General features: G+C 40.9%; 1 protein-coding gene across 9 annotated transcripts in view; it reads left to right on the top strand.

Moving 5' to 3' along the window:
- Positions 1-18,696, top strand: part of XYLB (xylulokinase) — an 84,397-nt gene that overhangs the window by 29,579 nt on the left and 36,122 nt on the right. For all 9 annotated transcript variants that reach the window (XM_088150851.1, XM_088150846.1, XM_007428356.4 and 6 more), the window contains 4 exons: positions 696-811; positions 2,036-2,151; positions 3,033-3,106; positions 3,558-3,654. In XM_088150851.1, the coding sequence (XP_088006977.1) occupies positions 696-811; positions 2,036-2,151; positions 3,033-3,106; positions 3,558-3,654 (403 nt within the window). The remainder of the gene's footprint in view (positions 1-695; positions 812-2,035; positions 2,152-3,032; positions 3,107-3,557; positions 3,655-18,696) is intronic.

Here is an 18,696-nt window from a genome sequence, read left to right as displayed (position 1 = left end):
CATGATCTACAGTATCTCGACTAACATAGAAGTGGGCATTGTTTTGTCTTGTGCTGTCGACTAATGGATTTGATTTCTGCTGAGAACAGGATGCTAGTTTTATTCCCCAAATGTATCGTGTTCAGCCTTCTCCCGCGTACACCCTATCAGAAATGTGGACTTCAACTCTCAGCGTCCCCCAGTCATCATGGCCAACAATGCTGGAAATGCTGAGCTTCCAGGACTTCCATTCCCATCACCCCTCAGTCAACATAGCCAACAGTGCTGGGTATTCCAGACCAGTTTGGCTCCCAGTTTGGGGATTCAGGCGCGCCCATCTGTCTGGTTTCCCTTGTCTTGAAAGTGTAGACACCTGCCATGGAAAAATATGGCTTGGACTGAAGCCTGTAGGTGATAGGGAAGTTTGCCTGGTGATGTGTGATCTGAGTACTGCTTTAGGCTCCAGCTGATGTTGCCCTTGTTCATTGATGATTATGTAGCCATGAATTTACCATAATAAATCCTTAGATTTCATTAGACTTTTTTCTGCTCTATGTTTCATACAAAGGTGACAAGCCAAGCCGATACCCACAAGAATTCAATTGCCGTAGTGTGTAATTTAAACATCATTAGCAGGGGAAACAAATGGGTTTGATTTAATTCCTGTATTGCTTTTTATGCTTTTGTGCTAATACCTTGATTATTTTCTTCCCCAGATTAGCCTTGGCACTAGCGATACCTTGTTTCTCTGGATTCAAGAGCCAAAGCCTGCTTTGGAAGGTCACATTCTCTGTAATCCAGTTGATTCACAAGCATATATGGCCCTCCTTTGGTGTGTTCCCTTCTACTGCATGACGTATCAGATGAGCTTCATGAAAAGTCAGAATTTATGTCATCTATTTTATCTTTTCGGTGCTTTGGATTTGATCTCCAAAAGGTTCTTTGGAGCTCACAAGATGTTTGTGCATTGCCTGTCTGAAATGCATTAAAACAGCTCCCTCTTTCCCCGGATTGCTATGGAGGACAGTTGCTCAGTCCTAAGAAAAGAGGTGGCTGCTTTAAGCTATTGCAGACTGCATTTTGTATTCCCCCAGTTGCTCTGACGATACGTTGGGATGGCAGTTCTCAAAACCCTGCCATTAAAGTCTAAAGGTGAGGTCTCCAGATTTATGGGGATTGCAATTTGTAGATCAGTCATGTTGGTTAGACCGTTGAACGCTGCCATCCCAACCTAGAAGGAGCCATGTTGGGAAAGGCTGTTTGCAGGATGGACATAAATTCAGGTAATTTATTCCAAACACTTCACTGCTCAAAAATGAAGATAATAGCATGTGTCATTCCCTTATTATAGATCTTTGCATCGTAAGTTGTGTAGCAGGGAAAAGCCAGATAACTTCACAGGTGAAATTGCGGGAAATAATAAATTTATTCCAATTATTCACTAATTATTTTTTGCCTAATTTGTAACAATTTAGTAAAAGACCTTTTCATTGAAGAAGTTTGATCACAGTTTTTCTGGGTTTGGATAGCCTGACTACCATTGTTACCAATGCAGTGGAAGAGACCTAAACTCTTTAACTTGCAAATAAGACTGGTTGTGTGAAAATAATCCTACATCACATTATCTTTCCTCACCAGAGATTTAGTGAATTGTATCTTAGAAGAGAATACTTGGTTATGTCAGGTCTTCCCCAATTGCAAAGGTATTAAATTCCCATAGTTCCCCATCAGCCATGTTGCCTGGGGTATTATGGGAACTGAAGATTGGGATACAGTGGCAATAGGATCCCATTTATTGAAACTCAAGAATCTAGTCATCCATTTCTTATACACTTATGCTAAATCATGGCGAAGTCAGGCATTAAGAGGTCTCCAGACTTGAATATAAATATATATTTGTGCAAATGAACTTTTTCTTCAGATCTACGCTCCTGCATTGCAGTCCTGCAGATGCCTTCTAGTTTTCTAATGTCAAACAATACAACAGTGTTGCTTCAGAATTCTGACTCAGCCTCTTGGGGAAATCATATAATACATGTGTTATTATTTGTTTTAGCTACAAGAATGGTTCCTTGATGAGAGAGAAGGTCCGAGATGAGCGTGCTTTGGGTTCATGGGAAGAATTCTCCAAAGCTCTTGTATCAACAGCTGCTGGAAATGGTGGAAATGTGGGTAGGTATCTTGGAAGATTTTGGATTCTTTTTCCATCCTCCAGCTATGTGGGGTTTATTTCAGGAAAGAAGCGAATGGAGCAGAATCAATGTTTTCTCTTCTGCCAGAACAGCAGGCAATCTTCTGCCTGTCCCATCAGAAGTATGGGCTGGAGCCAACTAAGCAATCCTGGACATCTTCCAGATTTGTAGACTTTAACTCTCCAAATTCCCCAGCCAGCTTGTTATTGCTGAGAATTCAGGGAATTGGAATCTGGAGGGCACCCAGTTTGGGGAAGACTGAGGTAAATGCAGCCAGCAGGAAAGAAGGAGAAATCCTCAGTACGGGGCAGAGCTCACTCCTTTGCAAAACCAGCCCTGCAAATGATAAGAAAGTCCCTGCAGAACTTTGACTCTGGCATGTGATTCTTTGGCATTGTATGTTCATCCCCAAACTGACCTGGAGCCCATATAAAGCTAAACCACAACATGGTTTCTGTAGCATTGATGTATGAGCCCACCCATGATGGCTTACTATTAGGTGTGAATGCTATACAAGTAGTCCTCACTTAACAACTGCCTCGTATAGTGACAGTTTACAGTTACGGCGATGAAGAAGTAACATAGCGACCAATCCTCACATTTACAACCTTCGCAGGTCTGTAAAGCAAAGGAAAGCTGAAGTAAGATCATAAGCACAGTTGCAGTTTCACTTAGTTGCTTCGCTTAACGACTGAGTTGCTGGTCCCAATTGTCACTAAATGAGGACTACCCGTAGTTTGTTCAACAAGCTGTGATGCAAAAATTTGGGTGAGGCTGGCATTTTATTTGTAATCCTTTGAAGACTTATTCTTGTTACTGAACACAAGTACGGAGGTTTACTTTTTCTAATATTTAATTTAGGTTTCTATTTTGATGTGATGGAAATTACACCAGAAGCTGTGGGAATTCACAGGTTCGACACCCACAAAGTCCAGGTAAGAGCCCATTATATGTTCATTCATGCTCCAGATTCCCTATATGTCAAGTGCACTTGTAAAATTGCCAGGTGCTAATTTTGCCTTTCCTGAAATGCAGTCTAAGACCGTACCTCTATTAAGACCAACCAAAATGTCATAAAAGAATCAGAACTCTTTTGAGGGCTCCAAAATGGATGGATCAGCTTTCTGTGATGAGATGCCCTTAAGACGCTTTAGATTTCAACTCCCAGAATATCCCAATTAGTTCACAAATTAACGCATGATTTACAGGCAGTGTTTGGGTTGTCATGAACTTCTGGGAGGTTTGCATGTGTGTGACTGAACAACTGTTGCAAAGAGAAACTGTCCAGTTGTCAAGAAATCTACCAAGGCACCATAAAAGGTAACCCTCCAACTGCCCGCCCCAAAAAGATTGGATTGGATGCTTATATATTTAATTTCTTTTCAGACACCAACATTCCCAAAGGAAGTGGAAATACGGGCCTTGATTGAAGGACAGTTCATGGCCAAAAGGATCCATGCAGAGAAGCTGGGATATAAAATCTGTGAGTGTGTTTGCACCAGGTCTAGCAGGACAGTAGATTAAAGTGGCAAATGTTGCCTACTCATCTCTGAAAAGTGGGTCATTCTGTCTTCTCCAGTTTTTTTAAAATATGTTTTATCGTATTATAAGACACAAGTAATACATTATATTATTTGGTTACATTAACTAGAGATTGTTAACACTATGATTTAGATAAACTAAACCTTTAAAGATAAGAAGAAAAAAAGTATCAGTATTAATTATGGTTTCTAAAATGTTCATGCTAATAAACATATGGTTGTAAATTGTACATCTAGAGCTGAATGTAGCATTGATAAACATTGATCAAATTAAGTTTTTTTAAAAGCGCACTGAATTTGAAATGAAAGATTTTGTTTTAGAGAAGGCAGTGGTGTCCAAAGATCCAACACTTTCATCATAATTAGGAAGTGTGTGTTGCGTTGCAAGCTCCGGTCCTTTCATATCTCTGCATGATGTCAAGCTGCATGTACAAAAGGGGCTGAACTTGCAGTGCTGGTGCAAGAATCATGTTGTCATTTAACAGCCCCCCCACCCTCCCCCGTGGACACCTCCAAATTAAGGGCTGGCTCACTGGGGGAAAGGAGTCTTGTGAATCTACCAAAGAGGCCTCATCTTCTTGTCTTCAGAACTGTCTGCAGTCTTCTCATCCATATGACTACTTTGAGATTGATGGGATTTAGGCAGAAAGGCGCTGTGTGTTGCTCCCATTTTTTCAAGTGGGTATGTCCATGGGAAGTCCTTGGTGGGTACACTGAAGAGAGGATAACCCCATGGTACTGAAAGTGCTTAACCTCTTCCTGTAAGCGTGTTTGGATGACCATGGGTTTACAGCTGCTGACTTTTCAGGGAGCTCTTAACATATAGATATGTTTGATAGATAGATAGATAGATAGATAGATAGATAGATAGATAGATAGATAGATAGATAGATAGATAGATAGATAGATAGATTACGCCCCTTCCTGGATCAGGGGGACCTCCGCACGATCACTCATGCCCTGGTCACCTCTGGGTTGGACTACTGTAATGCGCTCTACATGGGGCTACCCTTGAAGCGTATCTGGAAGCTACAGCTGGTGCAGAATGCGGCGGCGCGGACAGTTCTTAATGCCCCTAGGAGGGCACATATAACACCACTGTTGCGTGAGCTGCACTGGTTACCGGTTTGTTTCCGGGTCCAATTCAAGGTGTTGGTCATCACCTTTAAAGCCCTTCATGGCACGGGACCAGGTTACCTGAGGAACCGCCTCGCCCTGGTCACTTCAGCCCGTCCCACTCGGTCCAGCAGAAGGGGCAGGTTGCAGACCCCACCAGTCAGGGAATTTCGATTGGTGGGGTCTAGGCAGAGAGCCTTTTCTGCTGCAGCGCCCGCCCTATGGAACATCCTGCCTCCTGAGGTCTGGTGTGCCCCCTCCCTCATGGCCTTCAGGAAAGGTATTAAATCCTGGCTTTGCCAGAAGGCCTGGGGGCCAGAGGGGGGCCCGCACCTGTGGAGATGGCTGGTGGGATGATGGGTTGCCCCCCCCCCAGCATCTTACAGGTTTTTATAGAGCCAAAATTAGAGGAGGTTTTTTAGGGCATTTTAATATGTTTTTTAATTATTTATAGTTTTTAGCCATCTTGGAGAGAATTGTGTTTTTTCTTTTTATTGTGAGCCACCCAGAGTCACCCGTGGGGGAGATGGGCGGCATACAAGCCGAATAGATAGATAGATAGATAGATAGATAGATAGATAGATAGATAGATAGATAGATAGATAACATATGGATGGATGGATGGATGGATGGATGGATGGATGGATGGATGGATGGATGGATGGACGGACGGACACACACACACACACGTGTATATATAATAGCACTTCTGTTGTTGGCATTGATTTATTTTGCTTCTGATGTTCGGGCATGAGGCTAAACTCTAAGTAGGTTTTACTTCAAGCTAAGACCTACTCAGCTCACTGTGTAGCCAGCGTGAAGGCTACAACCTTGAGGTGTCTGAACTGTTCACACGTTCTATCTTAGCAGCTTTTCATGTTCATCTTAGCTTCTTCCTTAGCTGAGGTAGTGAAAATATCAAAAAGTACAAGTAGGAGTGAGCTAATGGACTATTCCATGATTTTTCAGATGTACGTGAGCCTTGGAGTAGGTTTGTTCTTGACTAGTCCTCATCCTAGCTAAATAGAACAACCAGGTTCTGAAGAAATATATGTTACAATGTGATATGCCTGAGATAAACATTTCAGATATATATGTGATGGCTCTTTTCTTAATTCCTTAGAAGCATGTGACTGTTGAAACCAAGATTTGGAATAGATAAATAGTTGGTCCAACATTCATGGAGAGGATTTCAGGACAATTAAAATACTTTCCTTCCAGGGTATTATATAAGATCTAGCTATACAAATGCCAAATATTATGAAACACTGTTATGGGAATATAATCTTAACACTGCTTACCATTTGTCATCAATTCGTATTTGGGGATTCTTTCTATCCAGAAGAGGGCATTAGACCCCATCTCATGGCTGTTTTATATGTTCCTTTGGTCATTTAATCTCTCCTGTTGTTTAACTGTTTGGATGAAGATCACAGCTGGTTTCCAGTTACAAAGTAAAAACTTACAGCTTTTTTCTGGTAATTATTGTGTTTGTGTTATTCTAAGGTGACACAGAAAATCCTTCAGGGATGCCCTACATCCTGCTTAACATCAGTCTGAAGTAGTGTTTTTCAAACTTGGCAACGTGAACATGGGTGGACTTCAATTCCCAGAATTGAAATTGCAATCATTGATATCTAGCTCTTTCTGATACTATTTTTAAAATTTATTTATTTATTATTAAATTGATATGCCGCCCATCTCCCCCAGAGATCTGATTTATACTAGCTGATTTATAGAGATAAACATGTATTTGATCTGAGTTTGATCCTGTCCCGTCTATTTTTTTCCACAAAAGCTACTTCCGTGTGTGGGTTTGAGTGATTTTTTTTTTTTTGGTAAGGTGCCTCCCTTCCTCCCTTTTGAAAATGAGTCTCTAAGCAATTGTAGTCAATGATTTAATTGGATCTATTGCGAGAATGCCTGGAGGCTTTGTTTCTCTGCCTCGCTAGAGTTTTGCAAAAGTTCTCAGGGATCAAATTGTTGGGTTGCTAAAAATAAATCCCTCACCAAGGTAACCCAGGCCAAATGCTGAGAAAATACCATGCAGCTTCCATATGAGCATATGGAATGTGATGAATTTATTATGCAAATGCATTCAGTCTGCCTTTTTTGTATAATTTATTCTGCTCTTCCTTGCCCTATGGAAGAAATGTGGAGTTCTGCACGATGTCGTTAAGGTTCATCTATTAACTAGAATTTTGTTCCTCCATTCATCTTTCAGTCTCTTTGAAGATTCTGTCCTGGTATTTTCAAGTTGATGTCAGAAGGCCTATAGTTTGGATACTTCATTTTTCTTTAAAAATGTAAAATGAGCTTTTCAGGACCACCAAGTTATATGCCAGAGATCCAGATGGATGCTGACGGGAAAATATGATGATGATATTTCCGTGGGAAAAGTGACTTCATTATGTGATGGTGGGGGAATAGTGATGGATCCCCAAATGCAGGTGTGTGACTTATGGACCAGAATCATGTGGCTACAAACACAGTGCATTGCTAACTATATAAGTAGTGAAAAGTTTGAAAGGCACCTAACATAAGGCTCTAAAGTCTGGAATTACGATTATGAAATATTTCATTCTGGACGATTAGCTAGAAGGAGCAATTTCATTTGTAGCACAATGGTCCATATGCACAATCGGTGCCACTGGTGGGGCAGAAATGCTATAATTCATTGTTGCTTACTAAGTGCGCTAAGAAGCTCATGGAGATTGAGCTGTCTCCCTAAACTAAATTTCTCCAACCTGATGTCCTCCAGATGTGTTGGAATTCATGCTGATTTTGTTGGGAGTTGGTCCAGCACATTTGGAGAGCAAGAAGTTACAGAGATAAGAAAGATGAAGACTCCCTTGAGTCACTTGATTGGTGGTGACTTCTCCAGACCTTGTCTAAAACCATGAAGATTTGGGGCAGGCACTGCCCCTGATGGCAGTCGGTTTCACGCACACTCTGTGCACTGAGTACAAAAGTCTTTCCTTATATCGAGATCTTCCTACATCTAATTTTAGCGGATAAGCTTGAATGGATGACTCTGAGGTCTACCTTGGTGAAAAAGGGAGCAACATTTCTCTGTGTCTGTATTTTCATACCATGCATGATTTTATATCTCTTTCGCGTCTTGCCTTACCCGCCTTTGGTTCAAGCTAAGCATCTTTTTGCACTTGGCTGGTTTTGTAAGTTTGCTGCATCATGGAAAAGGTTGTGGAAGGAAACCTAGCTTAAAGACATAACCATGGCTGCTTCATCCATGTTTAGCACCTCTAATGAGTAATGAAAGTGGATTCTAAGTAGGAGACATTTTTTGCATATGAGGAATTCAGTCTGGGGTTTTTATTTTTCTTTTAAAAATATTCCCTTCCCTTCCCTCCCTCCCTCCCTGGATAGTCCTATTGAGCAGTGTTTCTCAACCTTGGCAACTTTAAGACGTGTGGACTTCAACTCCCAGAATTCCCCAGCCAGCAAGGAGTTGAAGTCCACACGTCTTAAAGTTGCCAAGGTTGAGAAACACTGCTATAGAGTTGTTTCTTGATGAGGGATGAGAGATACCCTGTGTGGTGTGACCATTTAAAATCTGAAACACAACCAACCTGGTCAGACAAGGAATGTTCCAGCATGGCAGCTAAATCAAAACCTAGTGGCAGGGATTGATCTGCTGGCAGTGATATCATGATGTGATGGAACATATCTACGAGGAGGAGAGTGATGTGGGAGATCAAGGCTATCAGGAGGGAGGGGATGCATTCCAGGAGGGGAAAGGAGACAAGAGACAGTACAGTCCTCAAGGGGAGCGTGGGAAGCAAAAGAGGTTCAGGGTAGCCACTCCCTAGAATCTCCCAGGGTATATCCACTAGTTGCTGTAGTACAGATTTAGTCTGGGAAGATTCTGTCTATAAAGGACAAATAAAGGAACTGTACTAGACTGGACTGTTCCACTGTTGTTCTTGGGCTGAGCCTGACACATAGTGGCCCTTTCCATATCCATCCATCCATCCATCCATCCATCCATCCATCCATCCATCCATCCATCCATCCATCCATCAAATTTGTCCCTGCCCATCTCATGGAATGACTCTGGGCAGTTTACAACAAGACAAAAATCCATTAAAATACAACATAAACACAATCCTAAAAATAAATAAATTCCAAGAAGGGAGAAAATTGGCAAATAATTCCAGGGAGCATCATCAGGGGACTAACCACCCCCAGGGGCAGGTAGATCCCATATCACCCCCTGCACACTGACAGAGCCAGGTCTTTAAACTTTTTCGGAAAGCTGGGAGGGAAGGGGCCCGCCTGATTTGCTATTTTTTTAACTCTTAATTTAAATGGAATCTCACACACTTTGGCCAAGTGGTTCAGAAGTAGAAGATGGTCAGGTTTTACAGGGGGAAATCCTAGGAGCATTTGCTTTTTGGGTGAGGGGGGAGTTGCTATTAGAAAGTTAGCAGCTTCCCGCAACTCGGTGCTGGTGCAGTGACACTTCTGGGACGGGATACATTTTTTTTCTCCGTGGCTTCTCCAAGTGGACTGGTGTTGCAGTATTTTCTGGATCAAATGCTAAAACTTCCCTGACTCTTCCCACAGACTCAGGGGCCTCACCATTCCAGTATCCATCTTTGTCCGAAAATGCCTGGACGATGGGCTGTCTTGATAAAGTTAAATACCAATACTCTGCTGAGGGGGAAAACCATCCAAAGCATTTTGAAGGAAGCAATTAAATTGAATTTCCAAAAGCACGCCTGGGCTCTAAAAGCAGATTCCTAATAATTTTGCAGTTGATAGTTTGACAGGGCGAAATCAATTTTTACAGGGTGTATGCATGGTACAAATAAACTGATGAATGTGTTTGTCAATCTTTAGCTGAGAATGTCACTAATTCAAATGTTACCTTTCCTTCCCAATTCTGCCTGTCCAATCTCCTCAGCCCTCTAAAAGGCAACCTGTAGAGAGGCTGTTGACGGCTGATTTATCGTGATATGTCAGCTTCTAAGTAGATCCTATTTGTACGAATCAAATCTCTTTCCCACAAGGAAACACTCTGTACAGTTTACTTATCCATTTTAATTACAGGTAGGAGAAACGCATGTATCGCTTTGGCGTTGCAATTGGAGATGTTGAGCTCTTGGTTTGGCAGGTAAAGCCTTTGGTTCAACTTGCCGAGAGTTGAGATTTGCTTATAGAAGACCAACATCCCCCTTGAGTTTTGCAACATTAGAATGAAAATGGGTGGTACAAATTCAAGCTGCCATGGTTTGCATTTCTAGTCCTTTTGATATTCTTCCAGAAGAACCAGGAAATATGGTCAAAATGTACTGAGATGCTAAGTTTTCATTGAGCCAGAAGGGATTTTATTTATTTGTTCAAAGTGCAGGGGGTGGATACAACAGCTTTTCCCAACCTGGTGCCCTCCAAATCTTTTGGACTTTGTTCCCATAATGCCCCAGTCAGCATGGCTCATGGTCGCCTCTGCTGGCTAGCTGTCGAACCAGTTTCTGGTTTCACATCCTTCCCCTCTATAAATATGGACATGGTTCTTCACATTCCTGCCTACTAGTATTGTTTGGTATTTGTATTATCTCTAATCTGTTTATCCCCCCACAACAATCCTGTGAAGCAGGTTGAAATGAGAGGGAGGGACTGGCCCAAAGTCACACACTTGGTTTAGGAAGGACTAGAATCTGGATCTCTCCACTCCTAATCCAGCATGTTCACCACTAGAATACCCTGTCTCTTGGGCTGAGAAGGAAGGACTGACGCATAATCACTCAGGGAGTTTCTGCGGCTGAGGAGGACTAGAACACCTGGTTCTCCCTGCTCCTAGTCCATTGCCCTAACCACTACACCATGTTGGCTGTCATGATCAGTGAACGAACCTGGGGGTTGTAGTTCAGTAGCATCTGAGAAGCTCATATGCTCCCCACTTGATGTAGAAGATGGGAGCTGTTTGGATTTACCTGAACAGCTACAGTTCTGTAGAACAGCCTCCGTGGGACAGTCTGGGAACTAAATCTGCATCAAGAGAAACCTGCATTTATGTGCTTCTTTCTCTTTTTCCTCTCTTCCTCAAAACAAAAACTTAGGAGTTTTCATATTAAGGCTAAACTTGGTTTCTAGGTCTGTGTATTCATTACTCTGTAATGAAAGCCTGGAACTGCTTGAGTGATCTTTTTATATTAAAAGGGTACTTCAGATTTAAATAGTTCCATTAAATTTATCAAGGGCTCTAAGCATTTGTGTTCCAGATGGAGTCCATCAAACTAGTTACTAAATGTGTGATTATTCCTGCTACTGTTAATGCGGAGTTCTGGTGAAAGTTCACTCCAGCATCTGAGGTTGGAATTGGTTGTTAGAAGAGAACGTGCAGAAGGTTGAAAAATGCATTTATAGGACCAACACACCAGGACGGCAAAGATCCAGAGAGTCATTAAATAGCTGCAGAGAATTAAGAGTTTTCTGCGCAGTATCTCTTTGCTTCCAGCCAGATTTTTGCAGCCCGGGGATGGTTGCCCTAACTTCAGGTACTTGCTGCAAGGAATAATGTTTTCCATAACTTTTAAACAAGAAGATGCTTACACTAACAAACAAAAGTGGGAAGCCTGCAGTGCCGAAACCTTCTGACCACTTCGCTAAATTCAGCAGGATGATTTCCAGAAATACACACTACAATGCCATTTTGACCTGGGTAATGCATGAAAAATCTTAACATAGGCAAAACACAATTTAAAAAGAAAGATAAGGTGATGCATGTGATGTGACTCCATCCATTTTGCATAATTGGTCACTCGGTCACCAAAACATGTAGAACCTCTTCCAAATGCATTATACAGAGATCTTTCTAGCAATCACCTGGGATCATCTTCTGAAGATCACCTTGTATTTCCTCCCCCAATTTCTAATCCTTTAAGCCTCAAGAATTGAATGGTGTTGTTCAGGTTATAGTGATGTTTCTGGAATTCCAAATTGGGATACTCAAACCTAGTAAGGTTAACATTCCAGTCCATCTTAATTCTATTCTTGGAGAAGATATAAATGGAAAGGAGAAGGAGAATTAGTATTGTGTGGAGACTGTTCAGCCTCCGTCTGGTGACATCCCAAATGTTGACTTAAAAAAACAAAGACAAACTCAGCCTACTTGTAGCCTACTACCATATCCTTCCATACATTGGACCTGAGTGTGGAGTATACATGTAGATTTTACTCCTTGGCTTCAGCTTTTGGCTGTGATAGAGATGAAATTTACTCATGGGGAAGACTGGTGGGAGGAATATGTAACTATATTGTTGAGGTAACCAGGTCGGGGTCTGTCTGTATCAAGCTGCATTGTACTGTAGTGATTTCATGACACTTTTTTTCACAGGGCTAGTTACTGGAGAAGGAACTATATAGTCACATATCCAGGTTCCTCTGATTTGATTGTATTGTGACATCTTCTGAGTCCACCTAGGCAACTCAGAAAGTTACAAGAAATATCCTGTCCTTTCTGTGGCTGTCTTGTTCTGAGTAGGTGAGCAGAAACATCGCCATTGGGGAATATGCTGGAAAACATGCTGGCTAGGGAGTTGAAGTCCACACATCTTAAAGTTGCCAAGTTTAAAACACACTGCTCTAAAGGGAGCATTTGCATTTCTGAAGACCGTGTCGACCTTTTGCCCAACAACACTTGTGTGTTGAGCTTCCTTCCCAAGTTCCTTCAGTGGTGTATGTCTTTCAGCTCCAATAAAAGAATAATTGCATGGCATCCTCATTTTAAACATGCATTTTTTTCACTTGTCTCTCTCCATCATAGCAGGGTGTAGCAACTAAAGTGAACTTTCCTACTCATCCATTGCAAAGATGCTGGAGCCCTTTGTATAGGACTGGCTATATTTTGGGTTGTCTCACAGCTGCCCTTCCCAGGAAAGGAAACTGAGCACTAATATCAAGGCCATGTGGGCTGGGAATTCTGGTGGTTGTAGTCCTGGCGCACCTGGGTTGGAGAAGCCTGCTATGGCTGCTCCTGTGGGATGTCCAGCCTGACATCTCTTCCCTTGTAGCAGCTAAGAGCCTTGTGGCTAATAAGTGTGGTGCCTCCAGCATTTAGTGAAAGGATGGAGATAATTGGCAGAATATTCCTTGATGGCTCCCATCAAGAAAGTATTTGAATTTTTTTAAAAAAAGAGAGAGCAATTATCTCAGTGGAATGCAATTTTTTTTTTCAAATGGCCTCATTTATTTTAGTGCCAATCTTTGTGCATTTTTTTCCTTACAGAGCTCTAATATATATTAATTAATTGCATGAAATAATGCCAATAAATCTAACAAGGCTTGTCTAAAGCTTGGCTGGCCGGAGAAGCTTAGTGTTGGTTGTAAAGGGAGGGGGAGATTGAGATATTAAGAAAGCGAGTATTACTGTAGTAGGTACTTAATGAAATGTTTTCTAACACCACTTTAAAATTGTTTTTAATTTTGCCCTGGACTTTAATTTGAATGAAATCGTTACTATTGTTAAATTACTTAAACTCTAAATTAGGGAATGCAAATGAAGTGAACCTGAAATGCAATGTGGATATTGTTTTTATTGACAATCTGTAGAGCAGCAGCACGGAACAAATTCCAATTAGATTTGATCTGTTTAATGCGGTACAAGTGCCTGACTTGTCAGCAAGCACAATATCTTCCATTAAACGTTCTATCCAGGGAGAAATTAGTCCTGGTGTGTAGAAATCCTTTTGCTTTGAACTCAGTTTTAATTCTCCTTAGATTATGGATACTGGAATCTTGAAGCTTCTGGAAATACCAAATCACAGCAGTAAGAAATGTCAGAAAGCTGCAGCGGTCAGAGTTCTGCCATATTACCGCCCCGCCACCAGACATAATGGCTGTGTTTGCATGACATCACACTAAGCTGGGATTAGTTTAACCATCACTTATTAAACAAACCATACTTGGCTGGGATTGCACAACATGTTAAGCTTTGAACCATGATTGACCAGCCATAATAGTTGGCCGCCATTATGGTTCATGCTCAGTCAAACCCTGAATTCTGCAAACCCGGTTGTGGTGGGCGTGATAAGTGAACCTACTCAGGGTAAGGTGGAAGAATTTGTAAGCCAGGTTACCCAATCGCAACTCCGAAAGGGGCAAAGGAATTAACTGGCTTTTAAAATGCTGACATTGCCCTTAGGTTGAACTTGATTCTTGGTGACTTCATCTGTGCATTTTTCTTGGCAATGGTGGGGAAGTGATTTGGCACTGGTTTCTTTGAAAATGTTTTTCGGTGTTCCAGTGTAAGCTGCAGCCCTCAGACTTTTTGGAGGCGTAACATCCAGTTACTAATCAGCCCTGAGCCTACTTATAATATTACAGTTAAGCAGAAAATGCTATGTACATTCAAAGAAACAGTTTACATACAAATCAGTATAACCAACTCTGAATCAAGAGCATGGGCTTCCAGGCACCCGGGACACATCTTTGCTTTAATTGACAAATTGTGTTTCTGTGCACTCCGCGGGGGGTGGATAAGTACAAAAGTCCTATTCCTTTTCCTGTCTATTGGTAAACCCATGCAGTGGGGGGAAATGAGTGGATCTGAGTGTAATCCTGGGAAAGGTGGAAGGAAAGGGAAGAAGATGACCACAGCAACGTGGATGGACTCAGTTATAGTGGCGATGTTGGAAGACCTGAAGAACCTCTTTTAATAGGATTGTTTTCTTGTTGCTTCATACTTCTCCTGAGGAAGAAAGTGAGTCTAGATGCTCAAAATGGATGTTCATTATAGACTGGAGGAGTACAGATGAATTGTTCTGTTCTACCGTAGTTGATAGGATTGGCTCTTTGTGCCCAATATTGTTCATATACTACTGTACATGGCATCTCTTCTGGTTTGCAGAGTATTCTCTGCCCTGTCACTTGGCCAATGCGAGACTGCATTCTTCTGTTGCTGGATCAATAGCGAAGAGATCTGTTGTTGTCGTTCAGTTGTTCAGTCGTTTCCGACTCTTCGTGACCCCATGAACCCTATCGCGCCAGGCCTTCCTGTCCTTCACTGCCTCCCTGAGTTTGCTCAGTTTCATGCTCATTGCTTCAGTGATGCTATCTGTCTATCTCATCCTCTGCCATCCCCTTCTCCTTTTGCCTTCAATCTTTCCCAGCATCATGGTCTTTTCCAAAGAGTCCTCTCTTCGCATTAGGTGGCCAAAGTATCTGAGCGTGAGCTTCAGTATCCTTCCAGTGAGCAGTCAGGGTTGATTTCCTTTAGGATTGACTGGTTTGACCTTCTAGCAGTCCAAGGGACTCTTAAGCGAAGAGATCTAGCCCATGAGAAATGAGAAGACTACTGGAAAATCTGTAAATCTGTACTTTCAGGCAAGCCAAGTCATTCAAATGATCCAAGTGAGTCTACTGTATTAGGAAGCCAGGATAACGGAACCCTGGACTGCTTCTATCATTATTGAATAATGCTGTATCCAAACATTTAACAATGCCCACAATTTCAATGAATTGAAGAGAGTCCAAGCTTCATTTTAAACTACAACATGTTCCTTACTTCTTTTCAAACCACATTCTTTGGAGAATCTGACTCGATCCTATACATTTCCATTAGCTAGCGGGATAGTATTTTAGCGTTCAGTTTTTGAATGTAAAATAGTTTTCTTTCTCGCCTCAAAGTTAAGAACGTTACAAACTAGGTTGTATATTCAAACTGTACTGACAGTTGATTAAGTAAAGTTATAATTATTTCCCTTCTCTAACTTGGAAAATATTCAGCAAAATGTATTGAGAATCTAGGACGTAACTATCAGAGCTTTGCTTGATCAGTCAATTATTTGGGGTTGAATGTTAAGGGCATATATCTTTGTTTTCCTATTGGTGTATATTAGGAAATACAAAAAGAATGGTTAATGGTCGTTCTTGAGAAGTGGAAGTCTTTGCATTTGTTTGAATTAGGGGTTAGGCTAAAAAATGGCAATCGATTAAAAAATAAAGTTATGAAGAGCTTTATTTTTTTAAAATAAATTATATTGAAAAAAAAGAATGTAAAATGGGAAAGGAAAACTATCCACATGAAGGAAAGATGCATGTACCACATTCTGGGAGAGTGATGGGAATGTCTGGTTAAACATCTAGAACAAATGAATTTGAGTATGAATAAGAAGGGAAAAGGGGAGAGTATGTTGATATATTGTGACATTTTTTCCATTGTTTAATTATCTTCATTTTGTTCCATTATATTGTGCAGTATTTAGTCAGTTAATTAGCTAGCTACCCCAGCTAATTTATGGAAATAATTTTTAATACAATTACTATAAATACAGAGGCTGATAAAAAGAAATTTAGAAGCGTTTCCAGGAGGTACCCATATTAGTCTTCTGTAGCAAAACCAACAAAATGTCTTGAGGCTCCTTAAAAGACAAACACATTTATAATTGGATAACCTTTTATAGATCTCTTTATTGTCAGGGAGAACTGAGAATTTGCCTGCAACATCATGGGACTTTGCGTTTTTGTTTGCACTTAAATCTAATTCATGCAGATTTCGTTAATACAGTTAAAAGATCAATATGATTAATGACCGTGGGTTTCTTGCTTTCCAACTGTATCTCATTCCTAAAGTAGCTGCATTACTATGTTTTGGGCATGAATAAATTCCTCTTAGCCATCCAGCTTGATCCCAGAATGTTGATTTTGAGAAAGGATGACAGATGTACTGTTGGATAGCTATGGATCAGCTTGGTGGCCTGGCTTTGTTTAGAGAATTAGATAGTGGGAATGACAATATTAAATAATAAATGTTTCAAAAACTAGGTTATGGAGTTGGTTGAAGCCTGTGGTCAAAGTTGTATATGAAGCTTCCAGAGATCTATTACTTTGGTGCAGGAAGATGAGAAAACATCCATGGCTGTTTTTCATGCTTGTGAGCTGGACATATCAACAGCATTTATTAACCAACTCTCTTTAAATTAAAAGACAGTACAAAGGTTGAATGAAGGATTTTCCCTAATGGATCCTCAGAATAGCAGCTTCTAACTTCAGTGGTTTGCTAAGAAATGGCTCAATTGCTCATAGTTTCCCCTCTTTAGAGGCAGGACTAATTTCTGGGAAGCCACCAAATAATAATAGTGCTTTACAAATGGTGTCTCCCATCTAAGTAGATTAATTATAGGCTTTGTGTGCTTAATGGAAATGTCCAGAATTGGGAAACAAAATGAGGCAGTTTGGACTTAGGTTGGAATGTACTTTGGATTTAGAGACTTTCATACTTTGAAGGTAATGTGAACATATGACAAAAGGAATCAAATCTAGATCTCACAGTTGGTTGTCACTGTAGAGAGGGTTCCCAGAACTGAGGCCATCTTGGAAAAAAATCCTATGTACAACAGTCAGTCTTGCTTAAGCAGAATGCTTAAGAATTTCACTGAGTCTGCATTGTGAACCCTCTTAATTCCAGCTTTCAGGACCCTAACATACAGACCCTAACAGTTAACCATCAGTCTGTATATATCCTAGATTTTTCAATATAATTCTCACTTCAAAAAATACCTTCTAGATAGAATGTACACTGCTCCAAATCTAATACCTTAACCACTATGTTTGAAGGGAAGATGGACTTACTAATATGTAGAAGTGAAAGGGACACGAACAAAGAATAAACAGATATGCTCTTCATGCATTCCTATTTTCTGGAATTATTATCTCAGTGGCAGATTTTTGCAAGATATTGTTAGAAACCTCCTTGGTGGAAATCTAGTGGCATAACTTGCTTCCAGTAACATTTGTATTGGATAATCTCTGGGCAGATTTATATCTCAATTTTAGTAATGAAAAAGGGGGTGTTTCTGTGGCTTCTTAGCAAAGATGTAGAAATATCTTGGGACATACTTGAGGACGAATAATTTGACATGTGACAATTTGGTTTGCATAAGTATGTATCTTCAGAAGTCCCAGTCGTGTTCATGATGTGGTGGTGTGGGAAACTCAAGGGCAGAACTAAACAGAGACCAATCTCAAAAGGGTTAATAACTTGAAGGTGACACTTTCCTGACCTTTGAATGTGAAGGTCTTGGAACTCCATAAGCTTCCTTTTAGGATACGGGTTACACATTAACCTCTCTGTCATTTGTTGGCTACAGATCACTCAGCACCTCTGATTTGCCACCCCATGTAACTTTGCCATGTTTGAACAGGCTGGGCTAATTACATTACGTAGTCTGTCCCGATTTTTACAGATTAATTTATGGCATAATGAACAGGCACAGGGATGGAGAAGCAGCTGAGAAAAAAGGGGCAGAGCTGACCTAGTCACTCAAATGGAACTGGAGAGTTACTGCTCTTTTCTCAGCTGGCTCTTGAGTTATGCAGAATGTCGGTGACATGTTTAATTATTTTTGACAAATGAAGAATGCCTTCATCTTTATGCCATATTGCATTATGCTAAGGGTTCTGTGACTTTGGCATTGTGATCATCTCTTAGTCAAGGGGAAAAAAAATCGACTAGAAGCCCTCCACGTTCCATCTTCTCCTTAAGGGATAGCAATACGCCCACAAAACCATATCGCCAGGATTTGGAGTAAGCTGATTTATAATCATTTCTATTCTTCATATCGCACTGTTCCTAAGAGTTTGGCGTTTATAACATATCTTAACTTGATCAGGTCTGAACAGAGCAACCTTGTCTGGGCTCAGAAGCTAAACGGGTTTGGACTTAGTTAATATTTAGATGGGAGCTGGCAAGAAATTCCAGATGGTGGATGGTAACTGTTTCCATACTGTTGTCAGGAATACTATACCAGCATGTCCATGGAGTCACTAGGAATCAAGTACAATATCAGAGTAGTTTGCCTAGTGAGTGTATGGTTCATTAGGAAAGGTGGAAAGTAACACTGCCC

The sequence above is a fragment of the Python bivittatus genome, unplaced genomic scaffold (assembly GCF_059951505.1).
Source record: "Python bivittatus isolate LINGU-HERP-01145 unplaced genomic scaffold, Pbiv_v1 ctg000610_np1212, whole genome shotgun sequence".
NCBI lineage: Eukaryota > Metazoa > Chordata > Lepidosauria > Squamata > Pythonidae > Python > Python bivittatus.
Note: the sequence above shows the minus strand (reverse complement) of the source record. Positions and strands in the feature narration are given on the sequence as shown.